The 19,850-nt window shown below is 36.9% G+C and overlaps 1 protein-coding gene across 1 annotated transcript in view; it reads right to left on the bottom strand.

The window, feature by feature from the left end:
• Positions 1-1,666: 1,666 nt before the first annotated feature.
• Positions 1,667-19,850, bottom strand: part of GSTCD (glutathione S-transferase C-terminal domain containing) — a gene marked incomplete at both ends in the record, with an annotated part of 53,292 nt that continues 35,108 nt past the window's right edge. Inside the window, 7 exons of the mRNA XM_084262897.1 lie at positions 1,667-1,803; positions 5,445-5,514; positions 9,436-9,466; positions 11,209-11,342; positions 14,926-15,054; positions 15,451-15,495; positions 15,717-15,832. Of these exons, the coding sequence (XP_084119023.1) occupies positions 1,667-1,803; positions 5,445-5,514; positions 9,436-9,466; positions 11,209-11,342; positions 14,926-15,054; positions 15,451-15,495; positions 15,717-15,832 (662 nt within the window). The remainder of the gene's footprint in view (positions 1,804-5,444; positions 5,515-9,435; positions 9,467-11,208; positions 11,343-14,925; positions 15,055-15,450; positions 15,496-15,716; positions 15,833-19,850) is intronic.

Below are 19,850 nucleotides of genomic sequence, written 5' to 3'. Positions count from 1 at the left end.
GCAAACAGGTGATTTAAAAATGGGAAAAAAATATAAATGAAACAGATTGGTATTTGGATTCTTGAGTAACTTCAGCTATTTTTCTTCACTGTGCTAAGTATCTAATAACATCTTACACATTTGTCCAAATAAGGCTCCTTCTCCACTTCTGTTTCCAAGAAACACTGTGTCTGCCTGTTAAAAAAGCCATTTTTATCTTTTATTTAAAGGCACACATGATCCCTATGGCACATCCCAAATGCATTACTTCTCCCTTTTCTTGTACATCCAAACAGATCTCTCACAGACCACTGAGACAGTACAGTAGTTCTGAAGCATGTAACACCACAGATTTTTGCTCTACTGAAAGTGATTATTGCATAATATCAGACCATGTCAAATACTCAACATTTCCAAAATTAAAACACCTATATTAAAACCCCGTTGCCTGGAGCAGAGCATTGTGAAAATCCTTCCTGTAAACAGCACCAAAACTTACATCAGCTGTCTTACCTTGATGAGATCTTCCTTCAGCACAGAAAGGTAATGAAGAGACTTTTTTTTTTATTACTCCAGACATAGTATCTGAAGTTCTAAAGAAATAATTCGAAATGGAGAACATTCAGACTTGACATACTGCTATCATAAAATCTGAGTTCTTTGGGCAAGTACAAGAGAAAACCCTTGAGAAAATTGGTATTGCCATATATATTTCCTGTATATTTTTCCAAATTCCAGCTACTCCTGCAACTATAAAAAGCTGGAGAAAAAAATACTCCATCGTGATCTACTGAAGAATTTGGACTAAAGGTATGAATTCATACCTATTTGCTCACCTTTGTGCTTCCAAGTGTGCAACTTCCTTCAGTCTTCACATGAAAAACCCCAGGCATTAAGTTCTTCTAGAGAAGTAAGTTTCACTAAGCAACACTCTTCAATTAGCAGAAGTGGCAATGAAGAATCCATTTGCTGACATCATCCCTAGCTCCTGTTATCTGGCCAGTGGATAATGAGGGGTTTGCTTTTTTAACTAAACACACTTTCAAATACCTGGCTTAAAGAGTCCTTGTCTAATATTTAAAGATAATTTTTAAGTCTTTTTATAAGATTGGAAAGTTAAAATAGATTTTTATAAGTAGAATGATGCCCAAAGAACTGTGATGAACTTTTATTAAAATAATTTTCCTGCAGTAGTATGGAATTCTTTAGCTAAGTGAAGCCACCACCTGTTGCACAGCCTTCTTCACTAAGGCCATACATTTGATCTTTTCTCCAGTCATCTGCATTATTGGCTGATAACTGCTCTGCTTAAGAACACAAATGCAGTTTTGACCATGAATGCAATTTTGAAACAGCCAAGACAGTGTTACTAAAAGGGAAATCACCTTCCCTTCAATGAGACCAACTTTTTTCTAAACCTTTACAGATGCTATGATTCCATTCACAGTGGTTAGGTCCAGAAACTTTTGGCAAGAGAACCAAAAGTTGCTTACTGACACGTTACAAGTATGATTTGTGATGCTCTGCATGCAGTTCGCTTTCTAAGACTTTTTGTGCTGCTTCCTTTCCTGAATGCAATGGGTTCAAGATGCGTGATGTCTGGTTCCCAGCTATGCTTGTATCTGCTGGATGTCATTACGCACTGAAGATTTATGTGCAGCTTCAAATCCAATGCAAGTTTCACGCTTTAAGCGGGGATGCCCACAAGCATATTGTTCTTTGGAGAACAACTCTCTGGCTCCATAGATATAACTTGGACAGAGTAGTTACATTCTTCTGCAGCCTGTGCCCGATCCAGATCCACAAGCCCCATGCACTGCTTTCCTAAAACAAGAGTAAAGGAGAGCATGCAGAAACATCATCAAAAACATGCACTTCAATGTTAGGAAAACACATTGGTTATCTAAAAAATAAGTTCCAAATCCAGTTAAAAAACTGAATCTGTTTTACATCAAATAGACAGTCATAGTTCTAAATCATATCTGTGACTAGTAACCCTCATCTAGCAAAGATCTTGAGATGGAGAGACAATAACAGACACAAATATTTTTAAGTATTCTCATAACTTACAAAAAAAAAATAATCCTTGTATTAATGTAAATGCCACAGGAAGAAAAAACATGCCTAGTTTACCCCTCAGCTTTCTACATCGGCAAACTTACTCCCTTTATAACCATAACTGCTTTCTTCCTGTACTTTCATCTAAAATCTGAAAATCTCTGGTTATTGTGTATCAATAAAAGACTAAAATACCAAACAGTGATCCAGTGTGATTGATTTGAGACACATGAATGTACCTGCTTGTAAACAAAAATACTAAATTACTAAGGGAAAACTAATCTCAGATTTACCTGGAGAAAAAATGGGAAGTATACACTTGAGGGGGTTTTCTGCTTAGAAGTTTGTATTATGATACAGCCATGCCAAGATGATGGAGTCATTTGTTTTTACATACTTACTCATAACTGACTATTATGTTCTGCAATACAGAATTGATTTGTCAGATTACATTTTCAGCAGTTCAAAGGTCTCTCACAGGAAACATTTAGCACTTCTCTGAAATGTTTTACCACTGAGAGTCACACAGTCTCAAGTCACAAAGAAGGTACAATCCTGCTTCAGTCTCTTAAGTCAATGCTCCTACCTTTTTTTCTTGGTCCTGACAGAATTGTACAGTTTAATATACTGGGGCCTGAGATGGAAGGAAGAGACAGGAGCACTCATTCCAGATACTCATCAGGATACAAGTCTGGCATTCCAAAAAAGATCTCTGCAACTGCCTACCTCTCTCCACTGACTACATGCAGAGCTTGAATGCCTGTACATTACAAGCCTGGAATGCAGCTTTTAGGTGCCTGTGGAAGTTCTGGGCAGGTGGCACAAACATGCCCCTCAGTATCCTTGTATTTCAGAGCAGGTGGTGAACATCACACTTTAGTACAGTGCTCAGTTCCATCCAGTCTGTCGTCCTACTGTGAGCCAATGGCCAGAAGTATTATCCCCATCTCAGTTGAATTTCTCAGCTACCACAGAAATTCACTACCTTGACTTCACCAACATTATGACACTTGGACTCTGTTGTGTTGGTGGCTTCAAATTTGAGAGGGGTAGTATTTGGTAGGAGACGATTTAGACATACAATGACAAGAATTAGGCCTGAAAAAGAACTCAGTCCTGCATGGATTTATACGTTGCAGGGAGAAATTACCAATTTACATAACCAACCAGGATAAGTCTCCATAAAATTCTTCTTATGTCATTAATCTCCTATATTTGTGGTTTCATAAAAATCACATGCAGTTGGTTGAACAAAAAGACACATACATGACCCTGCCACTGACAGCAATATCACAGTTACCTCAAGTGCTAAGTGGAGCTGGGATTGTCCCATGAGGGGGCCTGGTTCCTCCAGGTGCCCTTAGGAAGACTGGGAAATACATGGAGCAGTTCTGCGACTAGACAGAATAAATCAGGCCGGCTGCAGCAATGTTCACAAAGCCATTCAGTATGTTTGCACTCAGGTCACACTGCTCCATGTAGTCACAGAATGCTGTACTTCCACACTTTAGGGGCTTATGGGCAATGAAACAAAAGCATGGGTTACTTCATTGCAACCACATAAATTCAGTGGTAATTGCTAGAACACAATTTAGAATACAATCCTAAGATATCAAAAAAGTAGCAGAATGAGCCACTTTGCCACCATTTACAAAAGAAAAGAAAGTCTCCACCTGTTCACAAGTATTTTCATTACATTTCTCAAAACCTGTTCATGCCTTGCACAAAATTAACTAAATAATCTCACCATGGCTCTAACACTGATCTAATTCAATCATCAGTCATTTGCAAGCAAAACTTAGAAGTGCATAAAACCAATTTTAAAGCTGAAACAGAACACTGAAATGGGAATGACCTTCACCAAGAGATCAGTATTACATGGAATGTCAAGAAAAAAAACAACATTTAAAACAGGGGGAAAAATTATGTAGGGAAGGGGAGAGGAATAAGAATTATGTTTGAGGTTTTTTTGTCAAGGCAAAGCACATAAAAGTTTAACTTGTGGAAAAAAAATGCAGTCTTTTTCCAATTTTTCATTGCACCTAGTAAGAAGTAGAAAAAAACGTGGGGGGCTACAATGGTAACTGAAGACTGCCCTTTTCATTTTTTATTTTTTTGTTTGAAACAGTATCTGCAGTCACAGTAGATGACAGCAAAAGAGATGACACATTCATTATAAGAGATATTGCTATCTCAGAATCTGTATTATTTTCTTTTTTGACCAATAAGTATAAAGAAATACTTCAAATTCTTCAAATGAAGCTTTTCTAAAACATTATGATTATTTGCTGCTACTGCTTTAATATACTTGCAAGTCAAGAATGCACAGCTATAACTTGAGAGCTCCCAGCCCCTTCTGTCTTTTCTGACCTAGCAGCTATAGTTTATGACTTCCATCAGAACATTAATACCAGACAGGAGCACCGAAGTCAAAGAACACTAGAATCCAGTACCTAATGAAAAAAACGGCTTTGCCTATTCCAAATATTTGAAGCATTATGTATTTTGCTGTCCTCCTGAGTAATGAAATTCCTATATCTTAATGCTAGCTTCTTGCATTTCTTCTCCTTAGAAATTATTGACACCTAAGAAACTAAACTCTCAGGGATCAATCTAGCCATTAAATTGCACAGAAATGACCTGACAAAAGGCAACTGCTCTTACTCAGAATGGCAATAAAGTACAAACCTGAAGCAGAACTGACCACCAAAAGATAGAAATCGAGTCACGAAGCAATAAAATAGGTTTCCCCACCATGGGAAGGTCGGTGCCCCAGGTAAGGGTAAGCCAAACTGTGCTCTTGGCAGTCCTCAAATTAAGAATATTATTCACTATAAAAAAAAATCCCAGAAAACCTTTTATTTTATTTCCCTAAAGTGACAATGATGATCCCAACAATGAGGTGGACTAAATCAGTTTGTATGTTCTTCAGCCTGCCTGTACCAAAGCCAGCACAACCTCTGCCATTTAGTCTTACTATTTCCAGCTAGAATTAGATGTTTGCCCTTCTAAGAGAGTTATCACCAGTGATTACAAGCAGGGCAAAGGGTCCACACTGAAGATCACTACTATGAATAGTCTTGATTTTAACGTAAAATAAAGAGGCAACAGGAGGGCTTTAGTGAACTTTACAAAAAACTTGTTCATTTCAGAGAATGGTGGGAAGGGGAAAAAAAAGGTGCCAATAAAAAAAAAAAAATCTGTAAAATGCAAACCCTCTCTCTCATATTGATAAATCTGAAAGTAGAAAAGGGTTTCTATACCACAATTCAGAACAACAAGAGGAGAAATGTGAAGAAACAAGTGTTACATGAAGACAGTAACTTAGTGCCGTGCTCATAAAGGTACTACTACTTCCTTTACATGGCAAGGTGAATACATTACACAACAGCTGCAGAAATTCATACCTATCAGTCTGCGTTCTGGTGGAAGCTGAACCGCTGTTTGATCTGCAAATCTGCAAAGGATCATGTGCTCCTAGGGAAAAAAAAAGGTAAAGAAATTTGGTCCAGTGGCATTTCCTTCTTCCACGTAACATTAAAACAAACAACTAATTAAACATTAAAAGTATCAAAGCCACTATGTCAAAAACTGTGTTTCTAGAAAAATTATCTGTGTGCAAATTCTAATTTTGATATTGCTTCAGCTTCTAAACATACACATACATCACGTGTTTGCAGGCATGACCACAGTTCAACTCATGAGTATGTTCTTATTGCTAAAAGTTCTCTAATTCTCAGCAGCAGTTCAATCAGATGCAACGTACACAAGACAGCATTCTTCAAAGACATACTGCAGACTAATGCTGCCTTCAATTTCAGATGAACTATACAGCCTTCTTTTAGCAGTCATCATGAGGCAGCATCTCTGCATCAGTAAGCAGCCAAGACAATTCTTAAACGGGTGCACATTTGTCCCAAGCTGTGACTTCAAACCCCAGAACAATCATCTTGTAGGTCAAACTTCATTTGCTCTGCCAAATCCATTCAGGATCAACCCCAAAGATCTGAAGGCAAAATTGATTCTGCCATAAAATTGATACCTGGCTATAAGTGCAAAAGTTTCCTACCTCAGAACAAGCACAATTCCCTTGCAAGCTATCCCTATTCTGCTTAAAGTTTCTGCAGAGGCTTCTACAACAGCTGCTGTTGATTTCTTGTCTTGTCACCCAGGGGTGCAGAGCAGCAGAGGGTAAGCCCCATCCAGTGCAGCAGAGGGTAAGCCCCATCATCTTGCTCCATGCTTAGATCACTACAGAAGCAGGCAGAACTCCATCCTCATTTGCCTTCAGTCAAATCCACCTCTGCTAGCATGATGGTGTCTCAAAACCGAGCCAAGCCAAGGTAAGCAAGTTAGCCAGATAGTGAGAGAAAAACCTTGAAGTTGTAGCAATGGACAGCTGCAGTATTACATACAGGGCAGGGTAAAATCGGAATCATTTTAGAACTGTACAACATTCCTAAGTCTCCTATAGCATCACAGGGATAAAACAGAAACAGACAACAAAAGGTGCTCTCCTAAGCAAAGCTTCTGGAGTTATAGTTCTGAAAGAAACACATGTCTTGCATCAAAAAGAAATTTTTTTTTTATTATTCTTGTTTGATAATTTTAAAAGCTTAGGGTCTGTAACAGATGGAGAAAGCAACTTTGCCTAAAGGTACTTTAGCTTTTTTCAGTATCCTGAAGTATGGATACTTTCCCCAGCTTTTTGTTAGGAGGACATAAGCATAAGGAAGTCTTCATTTCATAATAAACCTGAATGAAATCCCATCTTCATATTAAAGATGGTACGTCCCTCCAAAGTATATTCCATCCAATTCATAAAATATTATCACTATTTGATACTCAAATATTACTCATTTAAAGAAATTATAGTATCTTGAGACAGGGATATTCATTCCCTAGTGCAGCTCATACACCAGAAGAAATATGCAAGCAAAATATGAACATGTTATAATATGTTTAAAACCCATTTCAAACATGGCTATTTTTGTAATATAAAAGAGATGAAAAAGTTAAACTCTGATGTGACTATTGGAGAAGGGAGGAGGAGAGCCACAGGCAACATGGCTGCTGTTTGGAGACAAAAAGGAGAAAAGGAGGAATTCAGAAGGAGAAAAAGAGGATTTCACAGGAGAGAGAAAAGATCCACCTTAGCACAGAACCTGTCACCAGCCCTCAGGCACCCAACCCAACCCTTTGCAACATGAGGTTCTTGGCTCATCTGAATAGATGAGAGCCAAGGTAGTCCTCACCACTAAATCTGGACTGACTACAGAGATGATCCAAAAAGTTAAACTGGAGCCTACGTTACGACTACATCGTTTCCCCATGACACAGTCCTTAAATTGTCACATTCCCTGTTGGCAGAAATTAGAAAAGCTTTTCAAAAAACAAGGAAGATACAAAAAATGTAAACTGCCCAAACTGTGTATGAATAGAGTTAACTAGAACATCCATGCCTTCGGTTCCTATTAAGTTTTCAAAGCTGTATGTGCAAAGTTATTAAGTTTTACTTTCCAATTCCTCTATAGACAGTCTTGACAAATAGTCTCAAAATGTATCATTGTAGAAATCTACAGCTATCATAACCTTATTCTTTGCAGCTATAAACTAATGAATTACAGCATAATGTTCTCATCAAAAAAGTTTTAGAATTGCCAGACTTCTGGATGTCTTTTTAGATCTCACTAAAATAAAAGATAAGAGAAATGAATTTAAAATGAGAACTGGAAGGGGGGGTCATGTGTGACACAGACAATGTGTGGCTAACACATGGCAGCTCTGGCTACTAGCCAATAACCTGTAACAATTTATTAATATGAAATATAAAAACACATATAGCTAGCTCTATAGCAGAAGTTATTTATAACTAGGATTATTTGAGGCACCAGCCAGCCTAGACCATTTATACAGACTCATATGTTATTAAGAGCAGCAATATTTTATAGGATTGTCCTCAGCCTCTGTGCCCTTCTGCAACAGAAATATGCTGGGATCTCTACAGTGTTGACAAACCCAGTGATTTAAACCTCTATGGATTACCAGATTAAGAAAAACATGCACTGATCCTTAATGAGATTACAGACACTATCCTAATCTAGGCATCCTTGACTATATAATTGTCATCACCTCCCTCTGTACTGTCAACATGCCCACTTCTAATATGTTAGTAAATAAACTTTCTGAACTGAAGCCTGAGTTCTTTGTGACTGTGTGTTAGAAACATGAATGTGTTGAAAAGAATATTCATGGAGGGAAAAAATAATGGCAGGCCCAAATCCAGTGTGCTGCTTTTATCATCTCTATGAATGTTTATTTCCATGTAAATTATTAATGTGTACATAAACCAGACTGTCATGAAGATAAGATTAGTGTATTCCCAGCTAATTTAACTTCCTTATACAAGATAGGTGGAAATTTTCTGGTATTTTTTTAAATGCCCTCTTATTTTAGGACTAAAAAGGGTAATCTCCATTTTCCTGTTACATATAACATCTTTACTATGCTTACTGTCCCAAAAAACATTTCAATATTAGAAATACCGTGTGTGCCTGTTACAAAAGATTATTCTGCATCTCCAAAATTCATTTCTATATTGTAAACACCCAGACCCCTATCTACGATTTGACATATAAGCTTAGTAAAGTTTCTATACAGCCTTGCTTCTCTCAGATGGACATATTTTCTTTCTATGCCACATTAAGTGCATCTGACCTTCAAATTTCTGGTTGATTATCACTAACTAGGCAGCGCTTAACGGATCAGTTCCAGCTGTCTCCTGTCCACCTCTCCACTCCTGTCCTTCATTCTCCTGTTACCTTCATTCTCTCATTGATTCTCCACTTTTCTCACAGACTCTGGCTCCCCACATTCCAAACACATTTGAATATTTTTAAATCATTATGAATAAAGTTTTAAAATAATACTGTATAAAATTCTTGCTGATGATTATAAATTCTTCATACTCACTACCTCTAAACCGCTAGACTTAGAGAAATCTATTACTTATCAAAAAATAGTAACTATAAAAACAATAATTTTGCTTACAAACTATCCGATATTTGCACAGTAAAAACAGTAATATTTAAGACCAAAATAAATTGGTATCTTCTAATTGTTACCTGATACATGTTTAAGTATCTAAGGAACAGCTTGCTTACACATTATGATAAAAAAAGGGTTTTTGTGGAGAAACTGATTTTTATCAACCTTTAAAATGGAAAGTGATGAAGAAGAAACAGAATGACATCTGCACTATAAATGAACATTTCACATAAAACAGACTCCTCCTTACAATTGAAAGATAATCACTTATACTTAATTTGATAGGACCACCCAGAGAAACCAAGGAAACTACACGTAATTCTATACCTCCTCCCCAATCGTTTTACATACCTTGTAGGACAAAATTTCTTTGAACTGATGACTGGAAAAAAAAATTTTAAAAGACCAATTAACATAAAAAAAAGCAGAGGTGTAAAATAGAGGCAGTCTTTACATATTTGAATATAATTTAAACAAAATACAACCATCTGTATCCTACAGAAAGGCATTCCAAAAAACTAGAAACTTTTACAGTTCTGGTTCACCAGGAAAGGAAAAGATTATTTGGTGGCATCTTTTTTTCTCTGTTGTGTAAGTCATAAAAATTCTCTCGTTAAATCATTCTAAATGCTAGCACAGATTTACTGGCGCTTCCATTTTGTCACATACTTGGCATTACATACACACAACCTCTAGGTATTCATATATTTTGTTTGTATCACAAAAGTAAGGTGCCTTTCCAATGGAACTGCACATAGAATGCAGGCAATATGGGGATATAAGCAAGTTATCATGTTTTATGATCGGATCAAATAAGGAAAAAAGAAAAGCCAAACCCTAAAGTGTAGCTCTAGCCAGGGTTGATAATTTTACACATAGGCTTACAAGGTTAGATTCAAAAGTTTAGCAAACACAAAAGCGTAATTTACATTCCTACAGCATCCACAGCAACAGAATTTTTATAACACAGTGAGCATTTATAGTCTTCATGATCTAAACCCACAACTGGTTAAACAGTATCCAGTCAATTTTAAAACAAGTCAACAGAGGAAAAGCTGCTAACTTTAGAAGGCTTAAAATTTTATTGCCTCTTCCTTCATATTTACTCGTTTTACTATGTCACAAGAGACATCAAAAAGTAAGACTCAAATTAACTAAGAAAAGTCTGTTAAATGCAAACTTTATAAAACTGAAAAATTCTAAATATTTATTCTCTAAGCACTTCTGTGACAGCTGACTTTGGTACTATATAAAAATATGAAAAATATTTAACATGGACGTATAACTTTTCCATTTTAGATGTTCTGATTTATTTTAAGACAGCACTTTCAGTTTCTTATTTTAGTAAATGTGTAACTTAAGTCAACGTTTTAAATCCTAGTAAAACTAGATTGACTCATCTTGGACATCCAAAACGCAAAGTTCAGCTTTATGAAAAAAAATCCAAACCACCACCCTCTTCCCTCATCCAGTTCTGCCTTCAAAAGCTGTTAGCTTCTGCCACTTTATGCTTACCTTTTACATTTTATTTATACCAAAGGCATTAAAAATCTTAGGCTTAAGATAGATACATATATATATAAGTATCTCCAACATGGTAGATTCGAAGATGACAAAATATCTACACAGGCCATTGAAAAAGCATTAAAAATACAAACTGAAATACAGGAGAGCTTGTCTACTTGGGAATAAATCAGAAGAGTTCACAAGCAGTAAACTGTGGTAAAAGCCAGACCCATTTCTTTAAGCAGATTGCTTACATCTTTCTCTAACATTAAAACGTCAATTCCCTTTCTTATAGTAATTTTTATGAGTATTCTATTAACTTTGTGATTTCAAGGTAAAAAAAGTCTGCATATTCCATAGACCCCCACATACTATGTTGATGAAATAAAGTCCTCTGAACTATGAATAAACTCAGAAAGAAATAACCAGGAATTAGAAGTCCGTGTCCCTTTCAGGATGGGTTTTGCAAAGAGAAACAGAAGGAATCCCCTACTTATAAAAGTAAGCAAATTAAGCCTAGACACTTGTTATGATCTTCAATTGATTAAGTCTATACTCTCCCAGTATTTTCTTTCTTGATTTAAGTGGGTATTTTAAAACTTGTCAGCTTTAGTTTACCTTCGTGGATATTTAAACTTCACTGTGTTTTGAATGAAGCCATAACAACAAGGGGAGATGACAAAGGCTGCCCGTGCCTTGATGCAGTGTTCAATCACCATGTCTGTTGCCACACCACACGCATGCAGAGCAACCTAGAGCATTAAACACAAAAACACAAACAAGCAAATTCTTTACAGCAATATTCTAACGACAATCCTGTCACAGCATTTTATTTTTTGGTTGACTGAATTACTTCAATATATGAAGAAGTTTTTGCAATGAAAGCTGTTATGCCAAAGGCCTGGTCCATAGTTCCTCAGTTTGTTGTTCTTCTCCTTGATACCTATGCTGAGGAAAATGTATTAATCCATTAACAAGGGAACCACCAACACTCAACAAGGGTCATTCATCAAAAGCACTCAAACAATAGTGCACTGCATTGTGATAGTGGAGAAATTAAAAACAAGCTAAAAAAATATTAACAGAATAATTACTTCAATGATCATAGAATCATAGAATCATAGAATGGTCTGGGTTGGAAGGGACCCCAAGGATCACAGAGCTCCAACCCCCCTGCCACAGGCAGGGACACCAACCTCCAGGCCTGGTTCTACACAAGGCTGCCCAGGGTCCCATCCAACCTGGCCTTGAACACCTCCAGGGACGGGGAATCCCCTACCTCTCTGGGCAGCCTGTTCCAGCACCTCACCACTCTTTCTGTAAAAAACTTCCCCCTAATATCTAATCTAAACCTTCCCTCCTTTAGCTTTAGTCCATTCCCCCTTGTCCTGCCATTATCTGCTCTTTTAAAAAGTCGAATCCCCTCCTGCCTATAAGCTCCCTTCAGGTACTGGAAGGCTGTAATGAGGTCCCCCCGCAGCCTTCTCTTCTCCAGGCTGAACAAGCCTAGTTCCCTCAGCCTCTCTTTGTAGGGCAGGTGCTCCAGCCCTCTAATCATCCTTATGGCCCTCCTCTGAACCCTCTCCAACAGTTCCATATGCTTCTTGTATTGGGGGCCCCAGATCTGGACACAGTACTCCAGATGGGGCCTCACGAGGGCAGAGTAGAGAGGGACAATCACCTCCCTGTCCCTGCTGGCCACTCCTCTCCTGATGGAGCCCAGGATACCATTGGCCCTACGAGCTGCAAGAGCACACTGCTGGCTCATGTCAAGCTTCTCATCCACCACAATCTCCAAGTCCTTCTCAGCAGGGCTACTCTCAAGAAGCTCTTCTCCCAGTCTGTATCTGTGTCTGGGATTCTTCCGGCCCAAGTGCAACACCTGACACTTGGCAGTGTTGAACCTCATTAGGTTCCCCCGGGCCCATCTTTCCAGCCTGTCAAGATCCCTCTGGATGGTTTCCTTTCCTTCTGGGGTGTCGACCACACCACTCAGCTTGGTGTCATCCGCAAGCTTGCTGAGGGTGCACTCAATTCCATCATCGATGATTAGTCAGGTTTTTTCAAGCAAACAGGACTTAGAAATACACTATTTCAAATCTGGATTTCAATTTAGCAGTAGGAGAAGTATCAGATGTACCTGAAGGTCAGGACAAAATTTACACATAAGTGCCAGTGCCTCACCACCCTCACAGGGAGGAATTTCTTCCTAATATCTAATCTAAATCTATCCTCTTTTAGTTTAAGACCATTACCCCTTGTCCTACCACTACACTCCCCATCTTTCCTGTAGGCCCCCTTCAGGTACTGGAAGGCTGCAATAAGGTCTCCCCAGAGTCCTCTCTTCTCCAGGCTGAACAAGCCCAACTCTCTCAGTTTGACTTCTTAAGAGAGGTGCTCCAGCATCTCTTTGCTTTTTGTTCACTATAAATTTAGGAAAAAGGCTTAAAAATGCAAAGACTAGATTTCAGGGTTCAAAGCTGGTTTTCTTGTTTGCCAACTGCTTGATATAAGTTCAGTTGAGCAGACCATTAATCATCAACTGAACTATAACTGCACACAGATCTTAACAAATATCCTTGTATCAAGCAGAACATTAAAAAATTAATAATAAAATAATTTCATAATGAAAGTTTTCTGCTCATACAAATTCAACAACAAAAATTAAACTAATTTAACATGAGGAATAAATTCTTAATAATCACAGTTGTTACGTGATCATAGAATCAGTTAATTCCTCATCTATCCAAGCAGAAAACAAATACTTCTGCTTTGCTTGCACATTTGGAAGAGAAATCGTATACCAGCAGTGGGCAAAACCAGCAGCTTTGCTGAGCCTGTATAAACCTTTACATCTACTGACTTCTTTTGGTTTCTCAAACAATTTAGACAAAAAAAAAAAAATCACAAAATTCATGACAAAGATTCCTCAAGATATCCTATATATTAAACTCACTGTCTGAAACAAAATAATATACTTAAACGCTTCTTTGTCACAAAAGTTGAGAGAGAATAGAACACTTTTTTATTAAATAAAAATTCCAGAGATATTTAACTTTGTATTACCCGTAAGTAGACCCCACCCAAAATGAAGACAGGAGCTCCAGTGATCACAAAATTGGAGACTCATTTCACTGGAAAACTATTACACATTTCACACACAGAATTCAGTAAATTATTCATGAGATACTGATTTTTGAAATAGATCTCTAGTTCATTTAAATGACAATGTAGCACAGAAAAGCTAGAGAATTGGAAATTTACACGGCTAAAAGAATTTATTATCTTTTTCTCCTGCACAATGGTTCCTTCTCCATTAATAAATAAACCAACTGAATAGTTAAACACCACTGTTCGTGTACCATAAACCTTCAGCATTAAACATCTGCAGCTAAAGCCAAAACAGGCCCTTGGATGGATGACCTAAATAACAGTCAGATGCATACTAAAAGCTGGGGGCTTGCTGCAAAAGTGTATATTCTATTAACAGAATATAAAACTGGAAGAAAGGAATATTTAGTCACAGAAGACTATTTATGCCTTACTCTTCACCAGAGCTGTCATATTCTGGAGAGGACACTCATCTCATTCACTTGTCTAACACTGATGGTTTGAGTCCATATTCAAATCACCTACTTTGTTCCTGCAGAACTCAAGATTCCTGCACTGGTCTGCTCATTTCCAGTTAACTGGGAGTCAGAACATCACCTGTACTGACTACAATAGAAGTGCTCAGCATGAGTCCTACTTAACCTCAGATATTTTGCCTTTAAAACTACAGCTGGAGTGTCCTTTATACTAATGATATACACATGTATTCACTGTGTAACATCCTGTCTGCCGTAATAGTTTCTCCTCAGTTTTGCATTGTGTAGTCAAGTTGTTTCTTTATCTTAAAATGATTTTACAATCACCTAACTATATTTCTGAGCTCACCTTTCTGTACTCAGGTTTCATATAAGCAACACTAGTCTTCTCTTCCTATGTTTAAAACATTCTTTAGAGTATATCCATTAATGAATCACTGATTTTAAAATAACATGATTAAACCAAGAATCTAACCCACTTTCTCCAACGTGGTCAGGCTGCACTCAATTTTGTATTTGGTTGGAGCAGACACTTCTTTCTTCAGTCATGTAATATAAAAACAACAGAGATTTGCAACAAATAATAAACACAGATCTAACTTGATACAAATTCATATACCAAGGGTGCTTCTCATAGCATCAAAAATACCTGTCCATACAGAATTTCATTCTCTCAAATATTTTAGTTGTTTTAAGAATAATTAACCAGTCATTGAAGTTTTAAAGTAGAAAAGTTGTAATCACTTACCCCAATGTTAAAAGTCCCATTAAAATAATCCAAATTTGCTTGAATGAAACAAATGTTGCTTAAACCTAGTTCATCACTTCTGTCTTTAGCACGGATCAGAGACAGCTCCTTATTTTCTATGAGCACCACCTAGATTTCATACACAGGAGAAAGGAAGGCAAACTAATACTGAGAAATCAAAGTACCACACTACCAACAAGCATAAACCTTTGTCGTTTAGTTAAGAAAACATCTAGATTCTTTGTGGCAGAGCTTGAGATCTCCCAGATGATTAGCAGGAAACCCAACAATGGAACACATTAAATACTTGCCAATATAAATCAGCTTGCAAATGTTTTATATTTTCCTGTAAGTTTTGTTTGCTCAGGAAAGCACATTTGGGATTATGTTAAAATTTATATGTTTCAAATCTAAGACCTCTGCTAAGACAACTGTGTCTTCATATTCTCCCTACATGCACATCTTTTTAAGATGATTATCAGAGACCAAAAGCTCATGCCATCTTTACTTTTATTTAGCATTTACCTGACACAATGGCATCAAGTGAGCAAGAACAATTCCAACATGGCCCTGTGGAAACAAAAACAAACCACAAATTCTGAGTCACTTTCCAGTGTCCCCTGCTGTTGATTCATTACATTATAAGCATCCCCTAAACAGTGGCAGAACCTTTGAAAACAACTAAAATTTCAGCATTTGTACTTTTGTTTTGCTTTGTGGCAGCAACGTCCTGGAATTGCAATGGTGAAAGCTGAAAGAAATTGCATCATGTAAACTAAAATGTACATTACCCCTCCACTGCAAAAGTCCACGATCACATCTCCAGGCTTAGCAAGCTTTGTCACTGCTGCTACCAAATTATTCAACTGCTGCTGCTTCCTCAGAGCCCGGTCTCTAGACATTTTTCCTGGGGATGACAAGAGAAAATGCCAAAATAGTGATCAGCAGTCTCAACATTGATCATTTTCAGTAAATGAAATTGATTGCAAATGAAATTTATGGCTGAGACTTACAAACCAGCTGGAACCCTTGGGTATCCAAATCCACTCTGAGCTAAATTCACAAATACTTAGGAAAGCTTTCTTTATACCTTTAGGGTAATTAAAAATTTTCAGTTGTTGCTGTTAACGTATCCTTAGAAACAGATTCATATAAACTTTACATAAAGTAATCAATTTGGAGTAAGCTCTGGCCTGATTATATTCCAAACCTGTGAGTCATGCCCAGAAACAGAACTCAAACCTATTCACAGTAAGGTTGCCAAAATAAATCCCTGTTTACTATATCTATACACTATCCTTAAGCACCTTGTTTTTGTAAGTTGTACTCTTTCTCTTGTCAATTTATACTTTTCATAATAAGCAGCCTGGTTTACTTAAACAACTGTATGTGCAAAAGGTACTTCTTAAAGTGACTACTCCTGTATAGCAAAGTCTGGCTTACTTTCACATCTGCAACACAACCAGAAACAGAAAAACTATTAATTCTTTTCACATGTGCTTGGTAAAGTCCAACACACGTTGCTTCAGAAACAATTAAATTTGTTTAGTCAGCACTTATAGATTTGTAAAGATGCATTTTGTCTCAGTAGAACTAACACAGTGCTGACAGACCTTTTAACATTCTCATTGTTAGTTCAGAAAGCAGAGATTGACAGAGATATTGACAGTAACAATATTTATAAGCCTATCTCCACAATAAGAAAAAAGGAACTGAAACAACTCTCTTGAATGAGTTTTCACAAAGAGGTTTAGGTGTACTGACCAATCCAAATGTCCTCTGAAATATGAACATATTTCCTAGTTGAAGTACCACATTACATTTGAGTATAGGCACTCTACAGTTTTGTATTAAATTCATTAAATTTGTCAATTAGAAATACAGTTTTCCCAGTACTCAGAAGTAGTTTGGAATAAAACCCACAAATCTGAGAAGTCTCCTGGTTACTATAAAAGCAGTTCAATGATCATCATAAACAATAAACTGCATAATAAATACAATTCAAATCTCTAACCTGAAAACATATTATTTTGTATTACATTTTACTTTAAAACACATTTCACTTTACAAATAATCCATTGAATTCAACAAACTCATCAGATAAAATTACCACTATTTCAAACTGGGTAGATTGAGGAAAAAAAAAAAACCCAACCCACTGTTTAAGATATTACATTCTATACTGCTGGGACAAAGGAAAGAGAAACATTGACAACATAAGGCAGGGGAAGCAGGGCAGAGTTCATTCTGCCTAATTACTGCACAGACTCATTTAAAAAAACCAGACCAGTGACACTTTAAAGAAACATTCCTAGGTAACTGTACTGCATAGCAACATGTTAAAACGTATACTACCTCTTGATGAAAATTAAGACATTGAACACAACCTCCTCACTTATCAGCTAAGTTTAAAATAGTGCATTTTATAAAAATAAAAACAGTCTTAGATTTCAAATGTTTTTAAACACTTTGAGATAAAGAATAATCAAGCTTTCTAATGAGAAAAACATATACAGAGACTGTGGATATGAAACCTTTACCACATTTACCTTTATCATGTAAAATGATAAATACATTTTAAGAAATCACCTCTTTCATATGAGTAGAGCTTTAGAAAAACTTTTTATGAAAGACTATACTGGAAACATTAATTCCTTGTGTGCTACATATCTACGTAAACTCTCCATAGCTCGCCTCTAATTTTCATGGGGTTTTCTTTATAAACATTCAATGTTCTGAACAACCACAGTTCTAAGTGTAGCAAGATGAAGATGCACACAGAATGCCTTAGTTAGAAATAAGCAGTGAAGATAAAAGGTCAGCTTTGTTCCCCAAAATGGGATGGACACAACAAAATTTGCCTCATAAGCTCAGGTGGCTCAGTTTACACTGCAACTCATTCTTAACAGTGGTTCGTTCTCACAAGCAATATCTTGGGGGGGAAAAAAAAAACAACCAACTTCGACCTTCAGAAGTTTCCTTTCCTTGTTTGATAAAAACAAGTAATAAGAGTACTTAAAGCTAACTCATGGTATAAAGTTGCAATCTCCCTTGGTGGAAAGAATCCCAATTTCAAGGCTTCCTGAGCTCAAGTAACCACCTCAGTTGATTTAATGGGATTTATATCACTGTCTTATATCCACTTTCAACTTCAATCTTCATAATTATGAGAGGGGACCAGTAAGACAATTTTGCTTCCAACTCCTGCCTCCCAACAGGCATTTGCACAAACATTCAGAGCCATTTTCCCACAGAGTACTTAAGGACAGACTAACACCTGTCACACCACAAAGGGCACAAAAACCCATGCAAGCAAATGCTCTTATTTCCTTCTCTGTTCTTCTTCTCAAACCGTAAGGTTTTCCTGAAGGGTCTGGGGTTTGTTACTATCAAGTACAATTCAGGGAAAACAATGTCAAATTTTCACACTGTGCAAAGTCAGCAAATAGATCCTAGAGTCACTGAAAAATAAATAAATCAAAATAAGATGTTTCACCAGCAACAACAGATCCCCTGTGTAGTACTCAGTCAACCTCATGAGTATTAAATTAATAGGAAATACTTTTAAAAAGATTACCCTATAGCCTTTAAAGTTTCCCTTTAAAAACCCTCATAGAAACCAACAAACAATATTTCATTCTCCCTTACTGTGCAGGCAATAAGTAGCAAATATTCCCTTGCAAGATGGAGAAAACCAAGTTCAAATCAATAGGTCCTTTGTCTGCTCTGCCTCCGTATTTGGAGCTCAGTAGCTAGAATTACAGAGACACAGCAAGCCATGAGGTAGCCTGGAGAGAAAGTTAACTGGGCACACTAGCCCTTCACAGCAAATAAGCAATAAATTAAAACTAAAACCCTCTGCATCTTAAAGTCCTAAAGCTCACTTTGCATTTCTCAAGCCCTGTGATGGTAAACAATGCTAATTATTGTCTTCAAAAACAATAAGAGAGAAGGTATCTTGAAATTTATCCCTACAAGGCAAATCCTTGAAGAATGTAACCTTTTCCTATAATACACTGGCAGGCCCCTATAAAATGCTTTGCTCCCTTCGCAAGACCCCAAATTGACAGATTGCCATACAGTCCCAGAAAGATTTATTTTCATTTTTAATTAATGGTCACCACAAAAATATTTTCTTTGGCTTCACAAATCTAATATTAGTGTTAATTCAGCCCTTGCCAAGCAGAGCTTTAAAGTCTCTGTGGCACTAGGAGGTCTTGCATTTTGGCACAAAGAAATACAACTTTTCACCAGGCAAAATCCCTTTATTTTTATATTGCCTTTTGTCGGTGTTCAAGTTCATATAAACCTTCAGACTTCAAATAACACTTCCATATTTCGCAAGTTAAATTTGAAAAGCCATTGAAGGTTCCTTACATAAGCAAAACTCAAGTATCATCCTTAAGACTTTAACCCTATTCAATCTCAAGTTGTAGCACAGTACAGCAGAACCAAACACAGCTACCAAAACATATATAACACACACAAAACATGCATTCTTCTATTTCAAAGGACAGACTTGCATATTTCTACTGGTTTAGCACAAGCATCTTTTTATTAGGGTTTCCACAAGCCTCAGCTACATAATTCCACTGATAATGAGAGTCTACTTTTCATGGAAATTCAGGTAGAGAATATTTATTGTCATATTAATTTAATCTTAGTAAAGCAAAAAGGCTCAGTAACTATAAAGCAAAAGCCAAGAGACAGTTTTATTATTTTATACTAAGCTGAACACATTTTTCTGAAGCCAATGTACTTTTTTTCTGGTGGTTCCTTATGCTAGTACTATGTTTATATCTCCTTCACTTTGATGATGTTGTCTCATGCTACACTATCTTTGGTACTTGTTGAGGGAGCGGGAAGATTGTTTACTGCTTTGTTTTGAGGGTGGTCATTGTGGGTTTGCATTATGGGTTCTTTTT

This window comes from Gallinula chloropus (assembly GCF_964237585.1).
Source record: "Gallinula chloropus genome assembly, chromosome: 4".
NCBI lineage: Eukaryota > Metazoa > Chordata > Aves > Gruiformes > Rallidae > Gallinula > Gallinula chloropus.
The sequence above is the reverse complement of the archived record's forward strand: the minus strand, read 5'-3'. Positions and strand labels throughout refer to the sequence as shown.